This window comes from Poecilia mexicana, unplaced genomic scaffold (assembly GCF_051168715.1).
Source record: "Poecilia mexicana isolate PSO_F unplaced genomic scaffold, ASM5116871v1 scaffold_3, whole genome shotgun sequence".
Lineage (NCBI taxonomy): Eukaryota > Metazoa > Chordata > Actinopteri > Cyprinodontiformes > Poeciliidae > Poecilia > Poecilia mexicana.
In genome coordinates this window covers 248,528-275,270 of record NW_028263372.1, presented here as the reverse complement: position 1 = coordinate 275,270, position 26,743 = coordinate 248,528, and the positions used below count along the sequence as shown (strand labels likewise).

The window sequence follows — 26,743 nt, the reverse complement described above, 5'->3', positions numbered from 1 at the left end:
CCTCATTCACTTACTGCTAATGTGCTAACGGTGGAGAAATAACTTATCATTACAAGAAACTGTTTATCTGCCATCATTGGAAGCTATGCGAACTAAACTGAGCATTCACAGTTTGAATCTGCACAGCTCTGTGCTATGGTAGCTGCAGCACGGCACAAATCGAGGAGGAGGAAGGATGAGCAGCACCACATGAGATTGTGACTGACAGCACTAAAATTCTCCTGCCACTGACTGGTTGTTTCTAGCACTGGGAGAAAGGAGAGGAAATAGATTTTTCACAGATTACCTCTCATACTATGCTGTCACAACATAAAGACAGTTTTAAAAAATATGTGAAAAAAAATATTTATATAAAACTGACATACTGCAGCTTTAATTTCACTCAGGAGAGGACAGGTCAGGAGGGACGTGTTTTAGAGCTTCTGCTCACTCACTCATCTGTTGTTAAGTGGTAAAAGGCACAGGGAAAAAGTTAAATAATATGAATATGTTGGTAATTTTTTTCTTTAATTCATTAAGTGCTAATGGACATGCAGCAGAAATGGAGGCAAACAGTAGGCTGTAGCTAAGCTAATTATGTTAAATGGTTGATAATCTCACACAGTCTACCCACCTCTCTTGGAGAAAAACTGAGTTATAAATTAGCACTCTTGCCTTTTTGTCTCTCTCCCTCTCTCTATTTTGTTTTTGAAAACCTGATTTTATAACTTTTCTTAGCAGCATAGTAACTGCCACAGTCGCCGCTGTATTCAGCTGCAGCTTCTACTGACTGTATGCGTCACTGTTAAGCGCTCCAAGCAGGAACAAACCATTTCATGTAGATAGAGGTGGGGCAGGGGGTTCAAGGCAAATATGGATGTGTGTTTTTTGGTCAGGGAGGGGTAACATTAAACTTTTATTGCTAAAAACAATCTTTGAAAATACAATATGATTAATTTTGTATTTGACAGGACCCAGATTTTTTTTATTTTTTGTCTATGAACAAAATCTAAATAATTAAATTGTGGAGGGCCCCCTGCTGGTCAGGGCCCCTAGAATCCTCATCACTTTACACCCCTTTACCTGGTTCCGGCTCTTCAGGCCCTGAAAAACTGGGCCTCGCTTTAGCCTGTTTTCTTTTGGTCCTCTGCACTGGCTTCCTGGTTGGTTTACTGGTATTTCTAGGTCAACATAACCCATGCTGAGGCACCTCATGACAACCTCAAACATTTGTGTTCATGCAGTTTTGAAGCCTGCAAAGAAGCAATGCAGTCATACCTTTCAGAGCAGTCAAATGTGAATAAGAGAAAACAGTTCATGCATAGTCACTGAGGAGAAAGACAGAGCCTGAGCAAAGATCAGAGATTCAGAAAATCCAGCGTACCCACTCCTCAGTCATAGTCAGTAAAATAGAATATGTATTCTGATTAGGCCTGTTTATAAGAATAAAAGAACCTTTTGAAAATAAAGATTTTTAAGCAGATATTAAGCATATTTTCATAAGCCCACATGTAAAAAAAAGAATGTTGGTCTCGCATAACTTTTCAATGTTAAATGTCATGTTTTAGCAATATGTAAGCAAAAAAAATCTTAATAATTACCATAAATTAAGACTCGAAACAATCCATCTGTGGGGAATTCTTCTAATGTGTTTCACTTTAGGCAAGGTAAGGTTGTTTGTATGGTATCCTCAGAACAAGGCAGATCTACTTGCTTTACATGATGAAAACAACAAGCAAGCAACAAACATACAAGCTCTCAGATGTCATGGCTGAAATCAGCAGCGTTCTGGATCAGTTGCACCTGTCTGATTCGTTAGCAGACGCTGCTGCAGTAATCAATGCAACCAAAGATAAACGATGAGTTTCTCTACATCTTGTTGGGACATTAGTTCTCTAATCCTAAAAATGTTCCTTAGAAGGCTGACTTCTTTTTTTTTTTTTTACGTGTCTCTGAGGTGAATCAAATTACAATTAACCTGTCAATAATATTTTAATTTATATATTTATAGAGCTGGTGGCTCTACTGGCTTAAATCAGACTGTAAAATAAGTGAAAAAGAGACAGCAACACACAAATTTCATAAGAAAGACTTTTGAAGATGAAATATTAAGGTCAATGCTGTAATATAATTAGTCCCAGAACTGGGGATGATCAATATTCAGTTGTTTGGATGTGTGTGTGTGTGTGTGTGTGTGTGTGTGTGTGTGTGTGTGTGTGTGTGTGTGTGTGTGTGTGTGTGTGTGTGTGTGTGTGTGTGTGTGTGTGTGCGTTTGTTTGTAATACCTTGTGGGGACGGTTTTCCTGACATATACTACGTTGTGGGGACCAATTGCTCCTCGTGGGGACCGGAGCCTGGTCCCCACGAGGGGAAACCCTGTTTTTGGGTCAGGGGTCAGATTTAGGGCTAAGGTATGAATTGAGTTTTGGTTGGATAGGGTTAGGTATGTGATGGTTAGGGTTAGGAAAAGGGTAAAGGTCAGGTTTAGGCTGTAGAAATGAATGGAAGTCAATGGAAAGTCCCCACAAATATAGCAAAACAAACGTGTGTGTGTGTGTGTGTGTATGTGTGTGCGCGCGTGTGTGTGTGTGTGTGTGTGTGTGTGTGTGTGTGTGTGTGTGTGTGTGAGGTGGAGTAAGCTTAGGGGGGCCTGAAATTGTTTTGTCTGAGTTGTAGAAAATCATAAATTAATAGAAAAAACTGACTTGCATTATGAATCACCACAAAAATAGGAAAAAGAAACACACACATACACACACGCACACACTCACACACACACACACAGATGTAGAGTAGAATCTGTAGAACAAAAGAGTCTCTTGGACTGAGATTCATTTACTTGTATTACCAAAATTAATTTTAAAATAATAAATGAATCCTATTAATACACAGCTGAGGGATGAAATAAGGCTTGGTGACAGTGACAGTACTTAACATGCTTAACAGGCTGTATTTAGTCTAACCATTGTTCAGTGAAAGGGCTTGGGGCATGATTTCCCCTCCACCAGTCTTAAGTGCTGCTTTTTTCATTTAGCTGAATTGGACCTGTGTTTTTTCCTGTTATTGTTCATTTATAGATCTGTCTCCTGTCTCGGCAACACGGTCTGTTAACTTGGCTGTTTCCTATTTTACATCCTTCAATACATAAATTAGGATATTCTGTTGCTGATAATGAACGTCTCACACAAAGACTTGTTTTCTATTATAATAAAGCCTTTATTAGTATATTTTCCAAAATGTCTTAACTTTTCCCCGAGATAAGTTCTCTATTATTTGGTCACAACAAAGCGGCCTGTTCTGTTTGGTAAAGTGAGTGTTTTAGTTTGTAGTTTTCTTTTAAGTGTCGAGCTGTGATGTAATGTGTCTGCAGGTATAAATATAGAGGCATGGCTGCTCAGCGTCCATGCAGATCAATGTCGCCCCGGCGCTGAAGTCAGTGCGCCTGTCGGTCTGGGAATGAGCGCAACTTTTACACACTTATCTGTGTCGCGCCGCTGCTTCGCCTGTGTTGTACTGTCATCTCACTGGGAGAGCGCACGCCGGAGGCTGCTTTCTGAGTCAAACTTGGCATGGGTTCTTTGTCGGCCCTGAGGACCGTCCTAGTTTTGAACCTGGTTACGGCCCTCGCGGGATGCGCCCCCGGTTTGAACGGGACAGCGGAGCGCTGGGAGGCCCTCTACTCCCGCTCTCTGGCACGTATCCCGGGGGAGAAGCGGGAGGAGATCAGTCGGGACGGAGACTACCTCCTAGGCATTAAACGGTTGCGGCGCCTCTACTGCAACGTGGGGATTGGTTTTCATATACAAGTGTTACCCGACGGCAGAATAACAGGAGTACACAGCGAGAATCGTTACAGTAAGTGGCTTTTATCATTATTATTTATTGACCCGAATTGATCCATCAGGGATCCATACGATACACCTGTATCGTAGCTTTTTAACCAAAGTCCATAGAGAAGTCGAGCTGTTACTAAATAAATGACAAATATTTTCAGGCCTTAGGGATGTAAATGTAAACTATAGAAACTAACTCACCGTAACTCATCCGTCTTACCCAGGTTTGAATCCTTATCAACACCTTAGCTCTTTCCACCTGATCCAGGCCTCTAGATCCCCAAGAGGCGACGTTGCTCTGCTCATATTGATCCACACCGCTTCAAAACATCTGGAGTCCCTCTTCGGTTCCTCAGATCAGCACAAATATGCGCAAGCTTTTGCGCCTGACGTGTAACCAGAGCTTGCTGTAATCCGGGCCTGGAGCCAGCAAGAACCCTAAAGTTAGGTCAGGCCTGGCTGTGAAGACAGATTAACCCCCGCGCACCAGCGCAGGCATACTTATGCACCACTTTATATTATGCGTTTTTGGACTGGGGACCTGCTGTGTAACTAATGAACACTTATATTTTTTCATTGCTGCTATAACTTGTGGATCCAAAATGTTAAAAAGACAAGCGTGGAGCTGTCAGGTTATTCTTACAGCTTTGTTCTATTTAAAGCCAAGACATAAAATCTCAGAAAAGCACCTGATACAAAAGCTCAGAAACCGCTCCATGCAGCCTGAGGCCAAAGCAGAACATTCTTACATGTTAAGCCTCACATTTGTTTCTGTACAATTCATACACCTTCTTCAAAGAATGACCAGGTCTCCTCTGGTTTAGTTTACAAGGCAGTCTTGACATTTTTGTTCCGAAGCATTAAAAGGAAACTTTCAGACCAATTTCATGCAAAAAAAAATAAAGCAAAAAACTGGTAAATGACACTTTGCTTAAGGGTTTCCAAACTTAATTTTTAGACACTTCATAGTTTTAAATTACTATCAAAAAAATGAACAGTTGAGCTTTTGTGTAAAATGTTGGACTGATTTTGGAGCTGAATAATGCCCAAATGTTTTGTTAACTTGAAAAGCAAAGTGTGATAACTTCATTTGCTGACAGATAGAAAGCTAGACTTGTGAGAAGACATTTTTTCCCTTGACGGTCGGTTTCAACATGCATTCTTTATGTTTCTGAAGGTCTGCTACAGATCTCTCCTGTGGAGAGAGGGGTGGTTACTCTGCTGGGTGTTCACAGTGGGCTCTTTGTGGCCATGAACCGAAGAGGAAAACTTTATGGATCTGTGAGTGTTTATGGATCTGTATTCAGTTCTTCTTTTAATGGATACATGTTCTGTTGTCTTCTGTAACAGATATTTTGTTACTGCTTTAACAACCAGCTGTGTTTGCATGTGATGTCAATTTCCCAGGCTGGCTAATATTTTAGATGTCATGAATTCAAGTTATGTTGTCTCCACCAAACTGCTATCTTGATAATATGCTGGTGAAAATGTGTGAGTTTCCATATTAAGAAAATGAAATGGGTATATTACAGTCAATAACAAACAAGCAACCGCAGAAATAACACCTCTGTGTTAAACTAAACTTCAATGTGTCAAAGAAAATCACTTATTTTTTTTATTTTTTTTTAAAATAAAATCTCAATGGTAATTAGTTGCAACATACAAAAACATTTGTTGTATGTTGTATTAGAATGGGAAGACTTGCAAATGCTTTCTGGTGAACAGTTACATTCTCCTTTTATTCTAGCAGGTGTGTGTCAATTAATTTTATATGGTTATGTAAATACATAACTAAGGTATCAGGCTCAGATTGCTTCAAGGTAAATAGTCTTAACTTATATATAGTGCTTCACGATCATGACTTAAAACTCTTTTACACTGCAGCGTTTTCACCTCTTTTTACCTAGCTGCTCTCTCAACTCTCACATAGTATACATGCTGATACATACATCGATAAATATCTGTTCCCCATGTAAGTGGCCCAGGCTGTCTCTCTGATGTACAGACTGTCCAGAGTATGTGTCTGTACTTTTTGTGAAAAGTGGCTCTCCAGAAACTTGAATTCTGTCCTCTTCATTCTTCCTCTATATACTTTGATATCCAAAACAAATGCAATATTTATTTTCATTTCATTGGATTACTTGGGACTTCTTTACTCATTGCCATGTTTTCTCTGGTTCATGAGTGACTTAACACAAGAATAGAAACAGTTTTATAGTCCACCTCTTGGATACGTCTAGAGCAGTGGTTCTTAACCTTTTTTGAGGTACCTAACCCACCAGTTTCATATGCGCATTCACTGAACCCTTCTGTAGTGATAAATAAAATCTGATTCCCCCTGGCCCCCAAATTCAAGACATAGGTGTGACCCAACTAGAGTCTAGTTGGGTCACCCCAAGATCACTAAGTCTTCTTAAAAGGTAGAGTCTCTGAGAACAGTTCTTCAAAATATAGTCAGTGTTTTCAGCAAAGATGAGCTGACTGTCCAGGAATGACCCAAGGTATTTAAAATTTTCCACAGTTTCAACAGGTTGAAACTGTGGAAAAAAAAAAAAAGTGGTTCCATCGAGAGAAACTGGAACCACTTTAAGGTCTTGTTTAGATTATTTAATTAGTTCTACACTCTTAAGAGAATGAAAAAATAATAATAAATAATAAAGACTTTGCCGTATTCTGATTTAGTAATGTAGTTATATTAGTTGTGTTACCACCCCCACGCCACTAGAGGCAGTAGCAACCCCTAAAAGATGCGACTAAGGAGCAGATTTAGAAGTATACCGAATGTAACTTTCGGTATACTTCCAAATCTAGTAATTAAAGACACAAGTTCAAATCATTGCTGAGAGTGGAACTCCTTCAATCAGTGCTTCTCCGCAGCACTGATTGGCTAAGCAATGTAACGTCATCCTCTGCAGCAAGTGATGGCAAAGCGGGGCGTCATCACGACTTTACACAAGTGTGTCTTTACCTCCGCGGCAGAACCTCCGCCGAACCCCTGAGACCGACTCATCGAACCCCTGGGGTTCGATCGAACCCAGGTTAAGAACCTCTAGACTCTAGAGGTTCTTGAAGCTCTGATTTCAGCTGCAGCCTCAAAGCTCCCCAAAACTCTTGAAAAGTCATGATTACATATTGTAACAGTCATTATGCTGTTTGGTTCCTAGAGATGAGTAGGTATCACCACAAGGGGGCGCCTACTCCCTTTTTTGTACTATTGTACAGAAGAAGAAGGAGTCTTCCATTTTGTTGTAGAAAAGAACATAGATGATGATGAGGTGCAGAGCGGTAAACTAACGTTACTTTTTCTCATGTATGGAAATACAATGCTTAGTACCGTGGAGATCTGGCTTTACGTGGACGAAGTTAAATAAATCGAAAGTGTGGAATACTTCAAAAGTGCGTCCTGCTGTTTTGGGTTAGAGTGGCTAACCACCGCTGCTAACTCCTTCTCCAACCTCTCGCCGCACCGTCACAAATTGGCGCCCGAACATATTTTGGACCTTTCCCTCCTGGATACCGATTCAGCTTCGGATTAGAGGTGATTGTTTTCAAGTTCTTTGTGGACGTCTGTTCCGCGAGGTGGATACAGTTTCTGAGCGGAGTACGTCGTGATCAGTGTTAAAGGTTGCTGGAGCCATTTATTGCCTGCACCTCGCTGGACGTCGTGATGAGCTGTCCCGGTTGGATTTAATTCCTGAAAGTCTGCTGAAGTGGAAGATTTAAATGACCAGACCTCCAAATATTAACTAAATTAACTCACGATTGCTGAAGAGCTTGGTGAGTTTTGGGGGCTATTTTTTTCAGTGGAGCTCAGTCATGCGGACTATATTGTGGATTTTCACTTGTTGAACTGCGGAAGGACACGGACTGTGCTGTACAAATACCGCAGCTGTGGCAGCGGAAAGCAACACACCTCTGTAAGCTCGTTTGATAATCTCTCTGAGGAGATTTCATATTTGGACATTTGCTCGCCTACGAGCCCTACTGCTGATATAAAAATAAAAGCAAAACAAACTGAACATTAAAGAAAACAAACGTTTTTTTTCATAATCCTAAGGCATTTATTTTGGACACTACCGTAAAGGTTGAACAAAACAAAATGGCATCTGAACCAGATTTTTCTGTTTTTGACTCTGACATGGATATTGACTCTCTTCAATCTGTACCGCCACATCAGAGAGCTCCAGACCTCTGTCAGCAAGTACAAGAATTAAAGGATGACGTCCAGCAGCTGAGGGATGTCCTTCAAAACACATTGTCCCTGCAACAAAAAATGCTGAATCATCTAGACAAGGTTAATTCCTGAGTCTGGGGGACCTTCTGCACAACAGTCTCCTACAGCTCCTGTGGCCACCTCAACACCATATGTGCCTCCTGTGAATAACCCATGCTCTTATCCTGGAACTCAGAGGGATCTGCACAGCTCTTTTCTACAGACTCATTCAGCTGAGCTAACCAACACCACAAGAGTGATTGCTGCTGCACTACATCACGCCAAGCTGGAACCACCAGTATTTGCTGGGGATGGTGAAGTGCAGGCAGAGGACTGGTTACAAGCTGTGTCAGCATACAAGTCCACTCTGAATTTAACTGATGTCCAGATTCTAAATGAGTTGCCCGATTTTCTAAGAAAAGAGCCTAGTAAGTGGTTTAAAGCCCTTAGCTCACACATTAGCTCATGGGTACATTTCTGCCAACTTTTCAGAACAGTCTTTCTGCCCACTGACAACCAAGAGAGAATTCTCAGAGGCATACTAGACCGTGTCCAGTCAATTGATGAACCACTCCCAACATTTGTAGCTCATATGTTGAGTGAGTTTAATAAGCTAAGTTGCCCGCCACCGGAAAAAGAGCGTATTCAACTAATATGTAAACATTCACTTGAAAAGTACAGGGTGGCGCTGTATGGCTCGCCTGTGTCTTCTGTGATGGAGTTGCTGCTCAGGGCTCATGAATTACATGCTGTGCTGGGACCTGATAGCTACCAGAATCTTCAACAGAGACACTGGAAGCAGCAGGGGGCTGAGCTACGCTGTTATAAGTCCTCAAGTCCTGGATATACGTCAAAAACGTGTCCTGCTTGTAATCAGGACAAGGTTGTGTCGGCTCGGTCCCATAATGATCTCACTCCCACTACTTCTTTGGACATACCTGAAGCTGAAACAGACAATAGAAGCTTCAGGCCACCCGTAGATGTAGCACCCCAAAGGCCATCGGGAAACTTCAAGGGGGGAAGGATATTTCGTCGAGGCAATCCTCCCTCCAGACATTAACTGAGCCTCACCTTCCTACAAATGAATTCCACATTCTTGGTCATGTGGAGGACAATGATTCTACCGCTACCTGGAACACTCCATTTAAGACTAAGCTGAACTTTAATGGAACCTGCATTGAGGCGACTCTGGACACAGGCGCTTCACTTTCGGCTGTACGTGCAGATCTCATTAAAGTTAATAGGATTGGTCCACAAAAAATACATCAGTGGCAGGGGCCACCAGTGAGCCTAGCGGACAATGCTCCCTGCCTTCCAGATGGTGTGACTTGGCTGAGTATCGGTTTCATGAACAAGCGCTTTTATCAACGCTTTGCCATCATCCATCACCTGTCTTCTCCTTTCATATTAGGGATGGATTTTATGATGAGAGCCTCAGTAACCATCCATATACCAACAAGGACAGTTTTTATTGATGACAGTCCCTATCCTGGCTTGGATGAAAATGAGAACCACAGTCTTGAACTTTTTCCTGTTGAACAGACTGTTATGTCACTGAACATTTTGTCAGACACCATTGAGTCAAAAGTGGCCGAGGCGAGCCTGGAGGAAACACAAAAATCAGATCTGTACGATCTTCTTTCCCACCACAGCTCCACTTTCGATGGGCATCTTGGACACACTGCAATGGCGGAACATGTGATTGATACCGGAACCGCCAAGCCCATAAATCTTCCCCCCTATCGCTCTTCACCAACCAAAAAGCGTTTGATTGAGGATCAAGTGCGAGAAATGCTGGAGGACAACATAATCAAACCCTCTACCAGCCCATGGGCTGCTCCGGTGGTGATTGTGAATAGACCTGGTTCTGATCCAAGATTCTGCGTGGACTATAGGGGTTTAAACCAAGTCTCACAAAAAGACTCCTATCCATTACCACGAATTGACGAATCCCTCGACTTTCTGGCAAGAGGAAAGTACATCTCAACCCTGGATTTGGCTCGAGGATATTGGCAAGTTGCCGTTTCAGAGGAATCCCGACCAAAAACGGCTTTTGTGTCTCACTGTGGCCTCTACCAGTTCCGTGTGCTGCCGTTCGGATTATGCAATGCGCCAGCAACATTTCAAAGGCTCATGAATTCTGTGTTGGTGGGCCTGATCTACAAAACATGTGCTGTGTACCTTGATGACATCGTGGTGGCATCCCCCACATTCGAGCAGCACTTGAAAGATTTGGAGGAGGTCCTGGACAGACTTGAAGCAGCTGGCCTCACTTTAAAACTGAAAAAATGTCAGTTCTGTTTGAGTGAGTTCACATTTTTGGGTTATCGCATCACACCTGAAGGCATAAAACCTGACCATGATAAAATCAAAGCTGTCATTGATTTTCCGTCACCATCTACAGTGAAACAGGTCAGGCAGTTCCTGGGACTCACTGGCTACTATCGGCGCTTTGTCCAAGATTATGCACGGCATGCTGACCCACTCCACAAGCTCACACAGAAAGAGGCTGTTTTTCACTGGGATGACAATTGTCAGCAAGCCATGAATGTTTTAAAAGCCAGAATCACGTCAGCCCCAGTGTTAAGATTTCCAGACTTTGCTAGACCCTTCTACATTCATGTTGATGCCTGTGATGTAGGATTGGGCGCTGCTTTAATGCAAAAAGATGAAGAAGGCCGAGACATTGTCGTGTCCTATGCAAGTCGTTCTCTACACAAGGCTGAAAAACCATACTCAACCCCTGAAAAGGAATGTTTGGCTGTCATTTGGGCTCTGGAACACTTCAGACCATATGTTGAGGGCCTTCGCGTGACTGTTTTCACAGACCACAACAGCCTTAGGTGGCTCATGTCCCGTCCAAACCCCTCTGGCCGGCTGGCTAGGTGGTCTTTGAGACTACAAGACTTTGACTTTCAATTGTCCACAAGCCAGGACAACACAATGCAGTTCCTGATGCTCTTTCCAGGAATCCCCTGCCAAACCAAAATGACAAGCCCACTGATATCCTTCCAGAACACGCTGTTATAGGCAGTTTGGACATCCGTTCCCTGCCCCCAGTGTTATTGTCGGATCGTTCGCACATGAGGCAGCTGCAAATGGATGACCCTGTGACGGGTCAGCTCCTCAGAGACATTGAATCAGACTCATCAGTTCCGATGGACAGTAAATTCCAAGAACAATATACTGTCTATGACAGTTTGCTGTATTACAGGGACCGAAAGACTGTGTGCAGTTTGCACCCATTAAAAGAACTCAAGCTTTTTGCCCCAACATCTCTTCGTGGAACTCTGCTGAGCTATTACCATGACCACCCCACTGCTGGCCATCTCGGTGTTTCCAAAACACTGATGAGACTACGACACAGGTTCTTTTGGCCTGGCATGGCAGGTGATGTCAAACGTTATGTCACCTCTTGCTCGGTCTGCCAACTCACAAAACCCAGTCAACAGAAACAAACTGGTCTCATGGTCCCTATTGTACCCCAAAAACCCTGGGAATACACAGGAGTGGACTTTGTGGGTCCCTTGCCCCGTACTCAATCAGGGAATTCTTATTTGCTGGTCTTTGTGGACTATTTTTCGAAGTGGATTGAGGTGTGTGCAGTTAGAGAGGCCACAGCTCAGGTTGCAGCTAGCAAGTTCTTAAGTGAAATATTTGCTAGACATGGCAGCCCCACCTATCTCATTTCAGACAGAGGCTCTCCCTTTGTTAGTGAGTTGTTCAAACACACGGTGTCAGCTCTAGGCTCAACACATAGGCTTACTACAGCTTATCACCCGCAAACAAACGCGACAGAGCGTGTGAACAGGACACTTAAAACAGCTATCCGTGCCTATGTGAGTGACAAACACACCGCATGGGACAGGTTTTTACCACAAATCTGTTTTGCACTTCGCACAGCTCCGCATGACAGCACAGGTCTTAGTCCATCCATGATGTTGTATGGTCGTGAGCTGGACACGCCCCTCGATCTAATCACTCAACCAGGCTGTGATGGAGTGGATGACCTGGACGTGCAGTATCCAGAGACTCTTGAGAGCCACCCTCAGGGATGCTCATCACCACGCCAGGGCTGCGCTGGACCTCAGCCACAAAAGACAGAAACACTACTATGACTTGAGACGCCGCCATGCTGCCTTTGGGATTGGTGATCTGGTCCGAGTGAAGTCTCACCCAAGATCAGATGCTTTGGCGAATTTTACGGCTAAACTGGCACCGCTGTTCAAAGGACCCTACCGTGTCAGTCAGAAACTTAGCGATGTGAACTACAGACTGATTGATGTTGAAACTGGAGCCGATGCTGGAGTTTTCCATGTTGTGAACATGCAGCCTTTCCATACTTGGGACTCTGCCAGCTGCAAAAAGACTGCCGGTGCGGCTGCACAGGTGGATCACATGGACGATGATCCATGATCCATGATGAGGACGGTTCCCCTCAGACTGATGCCATCCAGGACTTCCCTCCAGGTGATGTGTTTTGTGATGTATCACATGACGTTCGCCACTCACAGACGCCTCATGGGGTCGATGAGACCAACGCTGATGAGACCGAGTTTGACCACGCTTCAGATTGTGCTGGACGTTACAATCTGAGAGCCCGGCGTCATCCCAGGATAACGACTGGTTGGTCAGACCATAAATGGACAAATATCTACCATACTGACAGGCTTAACAATATGTAAGGTTATATTTGTTCAGGTTAATGAGTGCATGTAATTTTCAGTTAAATGTGTTATGTTGAAATTTTTGTAGTTACAAAACAAAATCAAAAAAAAGAATTCTGATGATTTTGGATGACAGTAATTTTGTTGTCACCCATAGTTGCATAGGAAGAATTTTGTTTGTCCCTTAACTGTTCTTTAGAGGGGTTGTGTTCATAAAACAAAGAAGAGTTTCACACTGATTGTATGTTTGCATTTTGGAACCTAAGCTGACTGTGTGTTTCCATTATCCGCAGATATGTATACAGGTGTGATTTGATACCTGCCCCATGTGTAACTACAGTTTCATGGCTATGTATTGCTTTGATATATTCTGTACTGGTGCCTATAGTCGTGTGCGGCTGAGGTCAGCCTTTGTTTACCTGGGGGGCATTATGCTGTTTGGTTCCTAGAGATGAGTAGGTATCACCACAAGGGGGCGCCTACTCCCTTTGTTGTACTATTGTACAGAAGAAGAAGGAGTCTTCCATTTTGTTGTAGAAAAGAACATAGATGATGATGAGGTACAGAGCGGTAAACTAACGTTACTTTTTCTCATATATGGAAATATAATGCTTAGTACCGTGGAAATCTGGCTTTACGTGGACGAAGTTAAATAAATCGAAAGTGTGGAATACTTCAAAAGTGCGTCCTGCTGTTTTGGGTTAGAGTGGCTAACCACCGCTGCTAACTCCTTCTCCAACCTCTCGCCGCACCGTCACACTATATTGCCAGTACCTGTTTTCTACCAAACCTTTTCTCTTATAACATGAGAAAAGTTATCTGTGTGTTGTTCACAGATAGTGAACAACACAGATAGTTGTTCACTATCTGTGAACAACTCCGAGTTCACAGATAGTGAACTCGGAGTTGTCAGTCTTGTGACTGACAACTGTAAAGTCTGCAGTATTTCATGTGACTGTGTTGCCTATAAAACAGGTATAACAGATGAAAAGACTAAAATGTCAAAGGATGCTACTACTGCAAGTGGAGGGCATGTTGGTGAGTTTCGTGTTTGTAGTTGCCTGATTCACATGAACAATTAAACCCGGAAATGGAAAGGATGAAAGTTAATTTGAGTATGACAACAAAATTATGGTTATGGTTCTGTAACTATGAAACTATGAGACATTTTTGTTCGAGCTGCATCTTTACAATGATGTCCAAAAAGCAGGCATGCAAAATAAAATTCACATTGAAAAAAATACACAAATAATTTATGTAATTAAAAGAAATTATGTGAAATAATAATAATAAAAAAAACATTATAAACATCCTTCAAGGCATCAAGGCATGGTCAGGTTGGTGCTAAGAATTTTAGCCCAGGATTTTGGGCCAAGGGAGATACAGAAAAAAGACGAGCTGTGAGTCTCTTGCCGTTTTAATTTTGCAGGGTGCATGAAGTAACTCAATGTTTTTGTGAACCAGGATAGTTTTCTGGGGCAATCTTTCCCTTCCTGTTGTTTCTACTGTAGGAACCTGGGATCAAAGACCAAACAGACAGACAAACAGGTAAAAATGTTCCCCAGAAAACAGCTTCTGAGGCAGAAGGACTTTTTGGATTATTACTGAACTCATAGTAGAGCGTTGTTAGAGGATGCTGAGTAGCTGCACAGTGTTTTGCTTCAAGGCAAAGCAAGATGAGGCAATTTAATTATAGCACAATTTAAGCAACAATGTAATACAAAGTAGATTACATGATTAAAAGGACAAGTAAACAACAAACGCAGTGTTTCAGCTGTTTTCCAGTTTTCTGGAAGTTTGTTCCAGATTTGTGGAGCATAAATATTGAATGTATCTTTTCCATGCTTGGTTCTGGTTCTGGGGATGCAGAGTTAATCAGAACCAGAAGACCTGAGAGATCTGGAAGTTTGATACAACAACAATAGGTCTTTAATGTATTGTGGTGCTAACAAAAATATTTTAAAATCTGTCTTCTGAGCTCCAGGGAGTCATTGTAAGGACTTTAGAACTGTGGTAATGTGTTTTATTTCCTTGTTTTAGGGAGAACGTCTGGAAATGTTCTTCAGGTGATAGAAGGCCGAATGGGTTCATTGTTGTCTGGTGACATTGTGATGTAGAGCTGTGTATCATCAGCATAGTTATGGCATCTTATTACTGGTAATGAGCTGAACTTGAGAGCATGTAAATATTCAATAAGACGGCCTTCCAAAATGGAACCTTGTCAAACCCTGAATATGAATGCTTTGTATCTCTGATGAGTTACCAGTTGTTACCTAGTGACACAAAGATGTTCCTGTTCTTTAGGAGAGCCTCTAATTAACTGTCATGGTCAGTTAATTAGAGGCTCACTCTGCTTCACTCTGCTTAATGGTTGGACATGATGAAATCAGCCCAGATGTCAGAAATAGAATCCAGTCTGGTTCATCCAGCTGCTCACAGGTGGAGTTCACCTGTTCAGTACTAGTCATGATGGGAAAGTCCAACCATCATAACGTTCAGGACGTAGACGCTTCTGGTCTGAAATGTGTGAATCAATCCCAGAACAAAAGCTAAAGATCTTGTGAAGATGCTACTGAAGTCAGTGAGACAGAGACATTATCCACAAAGAAACATGTTCTGTAACAACATGGGCTGAAAGGCAGGAGGCCATTACTGCAAATGAAGCACAAGAAAAACAGATTGCAGTTTGCAAATCTGGGACACATACACTGAAAAAAATAACTCTTTGGATTAACATAAAAAAATCATGGAAAGATTTTCCACCTGATTACTTTGCTTTATTTCAGCACTATGTAATTTTGTTACTCCGATTTAAAGGAAATGTGTTGGTTCAACTTAATTTATTAAGGTTATTCCAATTTAAAGGAAATGTGTTGGTTCAACTTAATTTATTAAGGTTATTCCAATTTAAAGGAAATGTGTTGGTTCAACTTAATTTATTAAGGTTATTCCAATTTAAAGGAAATGTGTTGGCTCAACTTAATTTATTAAGGTTATTCCAATTTAAAGGAAATGTGTTGGTTCAACTTAATTTATTAAGGTTATTCCAATTTAAAGGAAATGTGTTGGTTCAACTTAATTTATTAAGGTTATTCCAATTTAAAGGAAATGTGTTGGCTCAACTTAATTTATTAAGGTTATTCCAATTTAAAGGAAATGTGTTGGTTCAACTTAATTTATTAAGGTTATTCCAATTTAAAGGAAATGTGTTGGTTCAACTTAATTTATTAAGGTTATTCCAATTTAAAGGAAATGTGTTGGTTCAACTTAATTTATTAAGGTTATTCCAATTTAAAGGAAATGTGTTGGCTCAACTTAATTTATTAAGGTTATTCCAATTTAAAGGAAATGTGTTGGTTCAACTTAATTTATTAAGGTTATTCCAATTTAAAGGAAATGTGTTGGTTCAACTTAATTTATTAAGGTTATTCCAATTTAAAGGAAATGTGTTGGTTCAACTTAATTTATTAAGGTTATTCCAATTTAAAGGAAATGTGTTGGCTCAACTTAATTTATTAAGGTTATTCCAATTTAAAGGAAATGTGTTGGTTCAACTTAATTTATTAAGGTTATTCCAATTTAAAGGAAATGTGTTGGTTCAACTTAATTTTTGTGGTTGATTCAACTTATTTACTTTAGTTGGACCCAATGTAATTTAATAGAGCCAGCCTAACTAATTTTACACTGATAACTTCACACTACTTAATTAAGTTGATCCAACTCATGAAAATTAAGTTAGCTGAACAAACATGCTTCATGCTGAAAGAAAGCTATATAATCGTGTGGAAAATCTTTCCATGATTGAATTATGTTAAATCAAAGACATTTTCTTAAGTGCTATTAAATTAAATGTTTTAAGACCACACTGAAAGACGAAAGAACACTCAACAATTAGAAAAAGTACAACATGAACTGTATTTTCAAAATTGTTATCCATTTTCTTTTTACACAGCACAAAAAACAGCTGAGTTGAAAGTTGAAATAAACAACAAAAGGTCAGTTTTGTTTTTCCAGAAAAAAACTGGGCTGTGTTTAGCATAGATCAAATTCTTAACAACATAAAAAGTGTCAGTAAGTTCGCTCAACTTTGCGAACTGTAACAGTTAAAATTTAGTTTTCGACTGCAGTCTTTGGAAAAACATGTAAAGATAGATTGCTCAAGTTGTTCATCACTTCCACCGCCTCCAGGACAATCCCAACATCCTCAATGGCATCGCCAGGCTCTGCACTCTCCGGTCGAATAACAGATTCCACAGACGGTCTCGGCCATTTGTGCACCTTGATGATGGGAACATGGGTGGGGTATTGGGGTGGGAGAGATTTCACATCTCATTAAATAAAAAAATAACTTTACACTTATTTGGCTGACTCAACAACAGCTAAGGTCCATCAAAGACCTGTCTGTGTTAATTGTGAGTCCAGTGGTAAGATTTCCCATTTAGAAAAGGTACCATATTTTCTGCACCATAAGGTGCACCTAAAAGCCTTACATTTTCACAAAAATCGTCTTATAATCCGGTGCACCTTGTGGTGTGGAAAATACGGTATATTGTCTCATATGGAAAAACATGAAGAGAAGGGATGAATCCCAAATAGGCCCCATATTCCATGGCCTGTTCTCCTCAATTGAAATGACAGTCTGAGGATCCACCACACAGACTGTCATTCCAAACCAGTCCTACTTATGTGCAAACAAAGCCCAGACTCTGTACACAAAAAAAAACATCTTATACATGAAGAACCTGTCTTATTTCCTGGATGGAGGAAATGTCATGACTATGTGTGGTAGTTATTTCCAAATAGATCAGTACTAACATCTTAGGTAAAGTTACTTAATATTTTTGTCTGCATATGAAACAATGCTGTTAGAAAAAAAGGCTAAATAAAACAGGCCAAAGATCTTTTTGTGGAGTTTAACTCACCTAAAAATCCTCATTTTAAACCCACTTAACAATAACTGTAATTATATCAATCTTACTAATGATTATCCTTTTCTGTGGGAGAAATCTAAAAGCATCTCAAAAGTCAAATTAAAATTGAATGTACCCAAGTGAAAAAAATGAAGAGTTTTAATGATCATCTCTTACTTTAAATTTATTGGTAATTCACAGGAAGTCCAATTAACTCCAACTATCATCACCTCTTTTGTGGACACAAAGATAAATTAACATACCATGTACTCTTTCTCCAGCTTCTCTGGATCTTCATCCAGGTATGCACACAGACCTTTTAGGATCCACTCTCGTCTGACTTCAGCCGTGTTTTCCTAAATATGCAGATCAGAAAACAATGAGAACAACCGCCAAAATCCAGCAGTATAGTATAGGGTCACACACTTGAAAACTTAAATTCAAATGAAGTCACAACGAAAGTGATCAGTGGCTTGCAGCCTATTTGAAAGATCTTTAAAATTGTTATTCTCCTTTCATTATGCCATGACTAAAATTAAGTTTAACATTTTATTTAAGCTTCTAACTGAAGCTGTCACCTAAGAAATATTTATGTCTGAAACAAGGGTACAGTATAGGGGGATATACTGTGAAAAATCTATTTCCTCTGCCTTCTCCCAGTGCTAGAAACAACCAGTCAGTGGCAGGAGAGTTTTAGTGCTGTCAATCACAATCTCATGTTGCTGCTCATCCTTCTTCCCCCTTGCTCTGTACTAATCTGTAGCTAGCATAGGGCTGATAGCAGCTCATATCTACTAGACAGAGAGAGACAACACTCCTTACAGTTCCACATCCCCACGCAAATAAAGACAAATAAAACTGACTTGCCAAATACAAGTTCAGCTGAACCCTTATGATCGCTCTATCACTAGATTCAGTCATTTTAGATCTGGCAAAGCTTACCATTAGCCACTGCAATCTAAAACTTGATGGCCGATGACCCCCTTCACCAGTGCTTAGGTAGGTGGATAACAGACAGGTGATGTTCTGAAAGAGATCAGATTTTCAAACATTAAAATATGTAATTCACCCTGAGCAGAGTTGTATCTGAACATTCAAACTTTTAGTACAAGTCTCTTGAATGGATCATGAATCAATCAATCAAATTTTATTTGTACAGCACATTTCAGCAGAAAGGCATTTCAAAGTGCTTTACATAATTAAAAACAGAAACACAGAGTCATGCAACATTTAATAAACAGTGAAACAGATAAAAAGTAAAGCCAAAAACATTAAAAACATTGAAGACATTAAAACCGCACTAAGCCTAATTTAGCTATAAGCAACTCTAAACAGGTGGGTTTTAAGTTGAGATTTAAAGGCACCCAGTGTTTCTGCTGTTCTGAAACTGAATATAATCACTGGGCACATGCAAGCATGTATGTGCAGAACAGTGGTGACTTGAACATGGTAGAAAGCAATACAAATATAAAACATAAAAATCAAAACAAAAACCTCAACATTTCAAAATTAAACCGATAAACTTAAAAATTGTTTTTGAACTACAATTATTTGGGGAAAAACAAGTACAATAACAAAATACATCTTTACAGCAGAGGAATATATGCATAAAAAAAAAAGAAAGCCTGTTCATGGACTAATAGGAATAATGGACAATCCTCTGAGTGTTTCAGCCAGAAAACAATACTAGAAATCCATAGTTAGCAGGTGGACATTTATGTGGACATTGCAAGCACATTTAAAGCTCTAACAGCAAAGGTTTCCGCAGGTTCCTCTGACTCAAATTTAATACTTTTTATTATTAATAAATTAAGAATCTGTATTACAATAGAAAGCCACAAAAGTGTGTGTGCATCCAATGTCCACTCTGCATTTACCTACATAATAACAGTACTGAAATTAAATAATAATAATAATAAAAAAACATTTAAATAGACTTATGTTTGGCCCCAGTGTTTAAAATCCACTAAACCTCAGACTTCAGAGTTTGTATGGCACCAGATGCTGAATTTACATCAGTCCAACTTTTTTCCAGGGAGTTTTAACAACCTGAGGAGGAGCAAAACTGTGACATTTATGGGGTCCGTTTTTTGTCTTGACAGCAGCTTTGTGACCCTTACACTGCTTCATGTGATGTTAGCATGATTTGAGTACATCAATTACATAGAAACGTGACCGAACATAGAAAAAAATGTTTTTTTTAAAAAGTCTGATGATTTTAATTTGCATCTTTTTATTTCGATTTTTATTTTGATTTAGACGGATGAAAATAGACTGAATCTTACCTTTTTCAAATTAAGCAGATCCAAATCAGGAATCTTCCCGCTTCTCTTGAAAGAACAGTTTGAAGTTTTCCCAGACACAAGATCTCGCGTGATCTTCCATAATTTCGCTAGCATCTCGCGTGATCTTCCGTAATCTCGCCAGTGTCTCGCGTGATCTCCGGGTCTCGCTAGACCCTCTTCGGCGGGAGATTAGTCTGACTAAATTGAATCACGTTGTCTCAACTTGAATACATTTTATTAACGCTAGGTTGTTGAATTTTATGTTTATTTGACGTGATTTTGTCATATTTGCCTTTGAAACATAAAATAATTCTGTTAAACATGTTATTTTTTATAAATGCAATAACCACTTCAATTCAGTTGTGCTTTGACACAAGCATGGAGCAAGCAGGAAATGGTGCAAATGTTAGAAAAACGCTGATTAATTACCAGCTAACCATCACTTCATGTGATGTTAACACATGTTAGCCACTGACATGAGTACATCAATTACATAGTGTGAAGGTATCACTGTTAAATAAGTTGGTTTCAACTAAATTTGCATTCATCTTAATCAAGTAAAGTCAATTTGGTCCAAAACATTGCAAATTAGTTGGTCTGGTTCTATTAAATTACATTGGGTCTAACTAAAGTAAATAAGTTGAATCAACCACAAAAGTTAAGTTGAGCCAACACATTTGCTTTAAATTGGAATAACCTTAATAAATTAAGTTGAGCCAACACATTTTCTTTAAATTGAAGTAACAGAATTACATAGTGCTGAAATAAAGCAAAGTAATCAGGTGGAAAATCTTTCCATGATTTTTTTTATGTTAATCCAAAGAGTTATTTCTTTCAGTGTACATAGCAACACTGATATGTGCACAATCCTGCCAGGAAAATTTAGTATTCTCTAAACTGCAGCTGGCGTTTTCCTGGCACGAAAAACAATCATCTCGCAGGGCCTCGTGTGATTTCCCATGATCTTGCGGGATCTGCCGTGATCTCGCTCGTCGCCTCCAGCACAAGATCAGTCTGACTATAATGAATCGTGTTATCTCAACATGATTCAATTTCATAAACGTTAAGTTGATGAATTTCTTGTTTGTTCAACATGATTTTATCACGTTTTTGTTTAAAACATGAAATTATTGTGTTATTGTGTACATGATATTCTTTTATTAATCTAATAACCCCCTAAGTTCATTTTTTTGAATGTAGACATGTCCTGTTCATTTATGGAGACATGTCCTGTGATCTGATCAAACTAAAGTGGAACTATTTGGACATGATGACCGTAGTGTCATGACTGCGTGGTTATTTTGCTGCTTGAGGAACTGGTCCACTTTATTAAATATATGGCATCATGAGGAAAGAACATTATGTGAAAAATATTGTAGCAACATCTAAAGACGTCAACCAGGAAGTTAAAGATTTAGTCCAAATGAGTTCCAGACTAACTTTGACCCTCAGGAGCCAAAAGGGATATAAAATGTCTTCAGGATAACAAAGTCAATGCTCTGGCCGTCACAGAGCCCTGATCCCAGTCCTAGACAGAATTTGTGTGTGTGAGCAAGGTGGCCTATAAACCTAACCCAGTTCCACCGGTTCTGTCAGAAGGAATGGACCAGAACTCCAGATTTCATGCTTTCAAATGTTTTCTTTTCTATTTTGTATTGACATGATCAGAATTTTAAAAATCCATAGTTAATTGTTTACTATGACTATGGGTAGAAATATAATAACAAACATGTCATAAGTTTATATGTTCGTGTTGGAAGTACAGATGTTGCCTTTTCCTCTGTCAGACAGACATCACAGAGAGCTAATTGGCTAATGCTAACCTGCAAACATAAGAACCAAATACCAAGTGAAGGCTCAAGCTCCAACCTTTAAAACTATGAAATTACATTGAGGGGTTTTATGCTGCCTTATTTAAATTTTTTATTTTGTTATTAGTGGGAGATAGAGCAAAGAGGGGCAGAAAAGCTGCAACGCTGAATTCCTCTCTGACCATCCTGCAGGTTGCTTACTCTAAATTCATGTATGATATGATGAGGTTTTATGGGATTTTCTGTCTGGAATCTGAATGTTGGTGAGTGAAATCGGTTTGTGTGTGGTGTGCTGCTCCTCCCGTGTGGCTGGACACCACACACATGGTACGATCAAACCGGATTTTTTATCACTCAGGTTTTGAAAATTGGCCAACAATTCTAAAATTGTGTCATGTGATCTAATTTTAAGTAAATAAAAAAAACAAACAATATAGTTAATGTGCTTGAACTCAAAATGAACTTAGTTACAAACAGTCAAAATAAAGAGCTTTTCTGTCAAAATTCCAGTTTTCTATTTTAATAAAGATATTTTAATATGGAATGTCAGCAGATGTTTTGGTAAATAACCCAAGTGGAATCGTTCTTTAATTATTTCTTGAGTGTGAAGCCAACTTTAGCTCTGTATTCCCCCATTTATCCAGTTCCATTCTATAAATAAACTAAATTATAAAGCAATATTTAGCACAGATGGTTTTAATTTAGACATCCTTAGGGGTTAGTAGACTGTTTTGGTGATTTAATATATCTTCCATGTCCAAAGTTCTCAACAAAAATATTCAGGCCCACGGTTCTAAGAATGGTGGCATTTCTGGTTTGTTATACTACCGAGTTCAGCAGCCCTCCCTGCCCGTAATGCAGGGAGCCCTCATACTACTACCCAGCATATCGCTTTGCTTCACTTTTGGCAAGACACAGTGCAAAACTGAAGCCTGCAAAGAAAGGCAGTGTGGTTTGAAAGGCAGGATTGTCATTCACATGAGCAGTTTTGTGTAGTTGCATTCACTTCAAATTATAATTATTAAAAAATGCGCCTGTGTGAAGATGCTAATACATGTGTTTGAATTAGTTTAGCTCCAAATGTACTGGACTGAGAAAATGTTAGAGTAGGACTGTTATATTTTGTGAGTTCTAAAATGGAATGTGTGTATCTGTACTGAAGAATCCATGAAGGTGTAACAGTAGTTTTGTCTATGTTTGAGAAATACTCAAGTAGTTTTTTCTGACACAGGTATGTGGATCTGTTTGCAACCATTTCTTTTAGATCATTTGGGGAAAAACTGTAAGAGTAAGATTTTTTTAAGTCCGACTCAAAAGAATAAAATGTGTGTACTTGTACTAATTTGAAGACGATTAAAAACTCCTATAGGTTTTTCATCTCTGACTTCAACTTCAAAGTTACAAGGCACAAATACCTTTGCACCAAAAATACCTCCATAGGTCCGCCTGCTAAACATTTGGCATTCTTAAGGAGAAAATATCACTGCTTCACAGCAGCAAAGGCACTAAAACAGGTTCTACCAGAAGTACATTCTTTACAACAAACTACAGTTTCTGTATATCTGTTCCACTGTTCAGAAACTAAGGAATCACATATTCATTTCGGATATTCCATATCCTTGGAACTTTTTCACATGTTGCTGCATGCAAAAGCATCCAGTGAAGTATATGAGGCAACAATGAGACCAAAATGAATCATTCAAAACTCTATGTGAGGTTGAATACTAATAATGCACTTCATCTCACTAGTATGTGTTGTTCTGTGATGATCTATCACATAAAATCCCAATAAATATGTTAAAGTTTGGTGTTGTCGTGTTGCAAAATGTGAAAAAGTTCAAGGTGGATTAATGCTTTTGCAAGGCACTGCATTCAAAGTGATAGTTGTTATTTTACATCATCTGCCTTTAAGTGAACACTTAGACAAAACCAGAAGCTCCAGTCAAACACCGGCTCCAGCTTTTAAAGAGTTTACACCTGCTGAATGAAACAAGCTAGTCAAAGACAAAACCACAGATTCATTCAAGGATCTCATCGTCTTCGTCCAGTTTCATAATACTGAAAGTTTTGGTACTGTTAGAGTTAGAGTTATTAAAGATAACAGTTAAATATGAATTAATACCTAAATTTAATTGCATGGTGGTGAATGCAGGTCAAGAAGCTATTGTTCCTCAAACTGGGGACAAAAAGCACAACACACTCAGAATCCAGTGTTCTGCTTCACTTACACCATTCATCATTTCACAATCGGATTTTTTGTGTAAAATGGGGCTGAATGCACAATAATAACCCTGCAGTCAAAAATAACACAATTGTTTGATAGAAATCACTGCGAACAATGCAGATTTGAAATTCCCCTACAAAAATTTCCTGACATCATTGTTTTATTTCTGTCTTTAAACAATTAACGTTTTCAAAAGAATCTCTTTTCTCTTGCAGTTACACTACAGCAACGAGTGCAAGTTCAGAGAGAAGCTCCTTGCCAACAACTATAATGCCTATGAATCGGCCGCCTACCCAAGGATGTTCTTGGGCCTGAGTAAGAATGGCAAAACAAAAAGAGGAAACAGAGTGTCACCAGCGATGACAGTGACACATTTCTTGCCAAGAATCTAGTGAGCTGATAAATCTACTTCAAGACAATATGGGATGAAGGAGGGAGCCAATCAGGAGAGGGCCGTGGGGAGGGGGGGAGGTTTTCTCCAAGCTGTGATGCACTTTCACTCCAAGCCTTTTGTAAGTGTATCATATTTGATATTTTACTTTGTACATATTCAGTTTTTTATTAATGTTTAACATCTGTTTTGTATTTTTATAGGAGTGGGTGTCTTTTCACTGAGGGACAGTCAATATTCTAGACATTTTATTTATGTTTTCATTTCTTATTTATCAGACATTTGCTGCTACTGAATGAAACCCTGTCTTTCAATGTATTCTTTGCACAGATGGAAAAATTATTACCTTTTTTTTCTTTTTTCTTTTATTTTACCTTTATTTAACTAGGAAAGTCCCAGTGAGATTAAAAACCTCTTTTTCGAGGGAGTTCTGGTTAAGAGGCAGTAAAGTAACTAATGTACTCTGCTGTATGGCATTAGTTACACAATGCCATGGCATTAGTTAGCCAATGCCATACAAATAATTACTAAACAGTCACAATTTAAGGAAGTCATCTCTAGATCTCTCAGTCTTGATGTAAAGGTTTCAGTTAAAGAAGTTCTGTTAATTTCCAGTTTTTGTTGTTTTTTTAAACGCCCATTTCTGTTTGGGGAAATAGATCAGTGAACTTGACTACCTGATATCTCAGCAGGTTTATATGTATGACATTGTTCAATTGGGATTGGTTTGAATCAGAATCTTCTCAGAACTGAAATAAGATGTGTGTCTTCGTGTGAGAATGTGGCGCTTATTGCCCAACACTTCAAACCTTATGCTTCTCCATTTCACCTGAGGAGGACCTGGAGGTGTTCTGGAGACATTGCCTTTAACTTAGAGCTTAGATGGATTCATGTGCCAGCATCAGAGACAAGTCCTCTTACTTACAGTTCATTCTCTTTTCTTTAGCCTGATAGCATCAGAAAGACAACTCCATCCTGGTGACACATACCTACAGCGATTCCTCTTTTTGAGAGTTTTACTCTAATATAGCACCTGCACTGTTACTGACTATAACTGAATTAGTTAAGCTCATAATGCTAACCAAATAATCAGCATTATTTTTCTCACTTTAAAAACTCTACTGTCCCATGCAGACATATCTTAGTATCAATGTAGTATATTTGTTTTTAGTTTTTGCTGCAGTAATTTTACAGAAACTTACAGTTTATTTGGGCCCTGCTGTCAGCAGAGCCTCTGACTAGATATGATGTGGAAGCATCAAACAAACCAGGCCTTTGAATCTTGTAAAAAACAGAGCTGCACCACTCAGAGCCAGGAAGAGGGGCTTAGTGCTGTTAATCAAGCTTATGTCTATGCTGCTAAATGTGCTAATGGCAGAAAAACAACTTTCCGTTAAAGGAAATCTGTTTAGCTGATGTGTTTGGTGGCCATGCTAACTAGCCTGAGAATTCATGACAGGCTCCATTGTGGTGAAGCAGCTATAGTACAGCAGAAAGCAAAGGCGAGGGTGTGAGCAGTGAGCACACAAGACTTATTGACAGCACTAACCTCCTCCTTCTGGCTGTGATTGGTTGTTTCTGACCTAGCGTATTTCTGCAGATGGCTGTAGCATCACAGGGAGAAGCAGAGCAGCTTGATTTTTTTCACAGATTATTTGTCTCATTTTAACTGGCCTTAAAATGACTGACACCATGTCAGTGTCACCATGTCACTGACATGGTTTCATAAGTTTCTTGTAAGGAAACTTAGAGCACACTAGAGGGAGATTGAAATATCATAAATCAGGAGCTGGATCAACTTTTTACTGTGATGTAATGACATGACTCTCTCTGAGAGGGGAACAGCATTAAAGCTCTGAAAGTGGAAAAGTGTTCTGTCCAGCATAGCACCAGCACTATAGGCTCAAGTTGGGCGAAAAGGAGCATGTGTGGCTCTGGAGCCTAATTGAAATAGTATCGTGTTACTGAGAGAGAGGGACAGAGAAGAAAGAGGGAAATGGACAAGAGAGGAGGAGGGGAGAGTTAACCCCACAGTCTCCACTGTGTCTGTTTATAGCACTGCCAGAGGGGTGAACTCTGAACTTTTCTGCCGTCAGTCTTAGTCAGAGCTCTGTGTCCAACAGTAGGGAGAGGAATCCTCTTTGACATGATTTAAGTGGAAAATTTGGGAGTTTATAGGCAAGGTCAAAGAGCTGAAATGCAACAGTCAAGTAATAGCCTTGACCTGGGATAAGACTATTCTTATTTCAAGCAATGCATTATTGTCAGGCAGCTGTCAAACAGGAAAAATTGCTCTGTATCATTAGAACAACTTTGCCGACTGGAAAAATCTGCAAACTTGGTTTGTGTTGTTCGTAACTTTCCATAAGAGCATGTCATACAAAAGGAATGATTTATAAATATGAAGTTCATTAAGAACTTATAATTGTC

General features: G+C 39.6%; 1 protein-coding gene, 1 long non-coding RNA gene and 1 pseudogene across 2 annotated transcripts; 2 read left to right on the top strand and 1 right to left on the bottom strand.

Moving 5' to 3' along the window:
• Positions 1-3,548: 3,548 nt before the first annotated feature.
• On the top strand, positions 3,549-24,823 carry fgf4 (fibroblast growth factor 4). Its single transcript, XM_088004007.1, has 3 exons — positions 3,549-3,834; positions 4,990-5,093; positions 24,138-24,823. The coding sequence occupies exons 1-3, from the start codon at positions 3,549-3,551 to the stop codon at positions 24,312-24,314; spliced, it is 567 nt and encodes a 188-aa protein (XP_087860133.1). The 3' UTR covers positions 24,315-24,823.
• Positions 7,907-9,085, top strand: LOC148160060 (uncharacterized; annotated as a pseudogene).
• LOC148160059 (uncharacterized) lies at positions 16,584-20,488 on the bottom strand. Its single transcript, XR_015762433.1, has 4 exons — positions 19,888-20,488; positions 18,545-18,628; positions 17,866-17,958; positions 16,584-16,970 (listed from the first exon to the last, which is right to left on the bottom strand). It is a non-coding gene; the product is annotated as an uncharacterized LOC148160059 (long non-coding RNA).
• Positions 24,824-26,743: the final 1,920 nt, after the last annotated feature.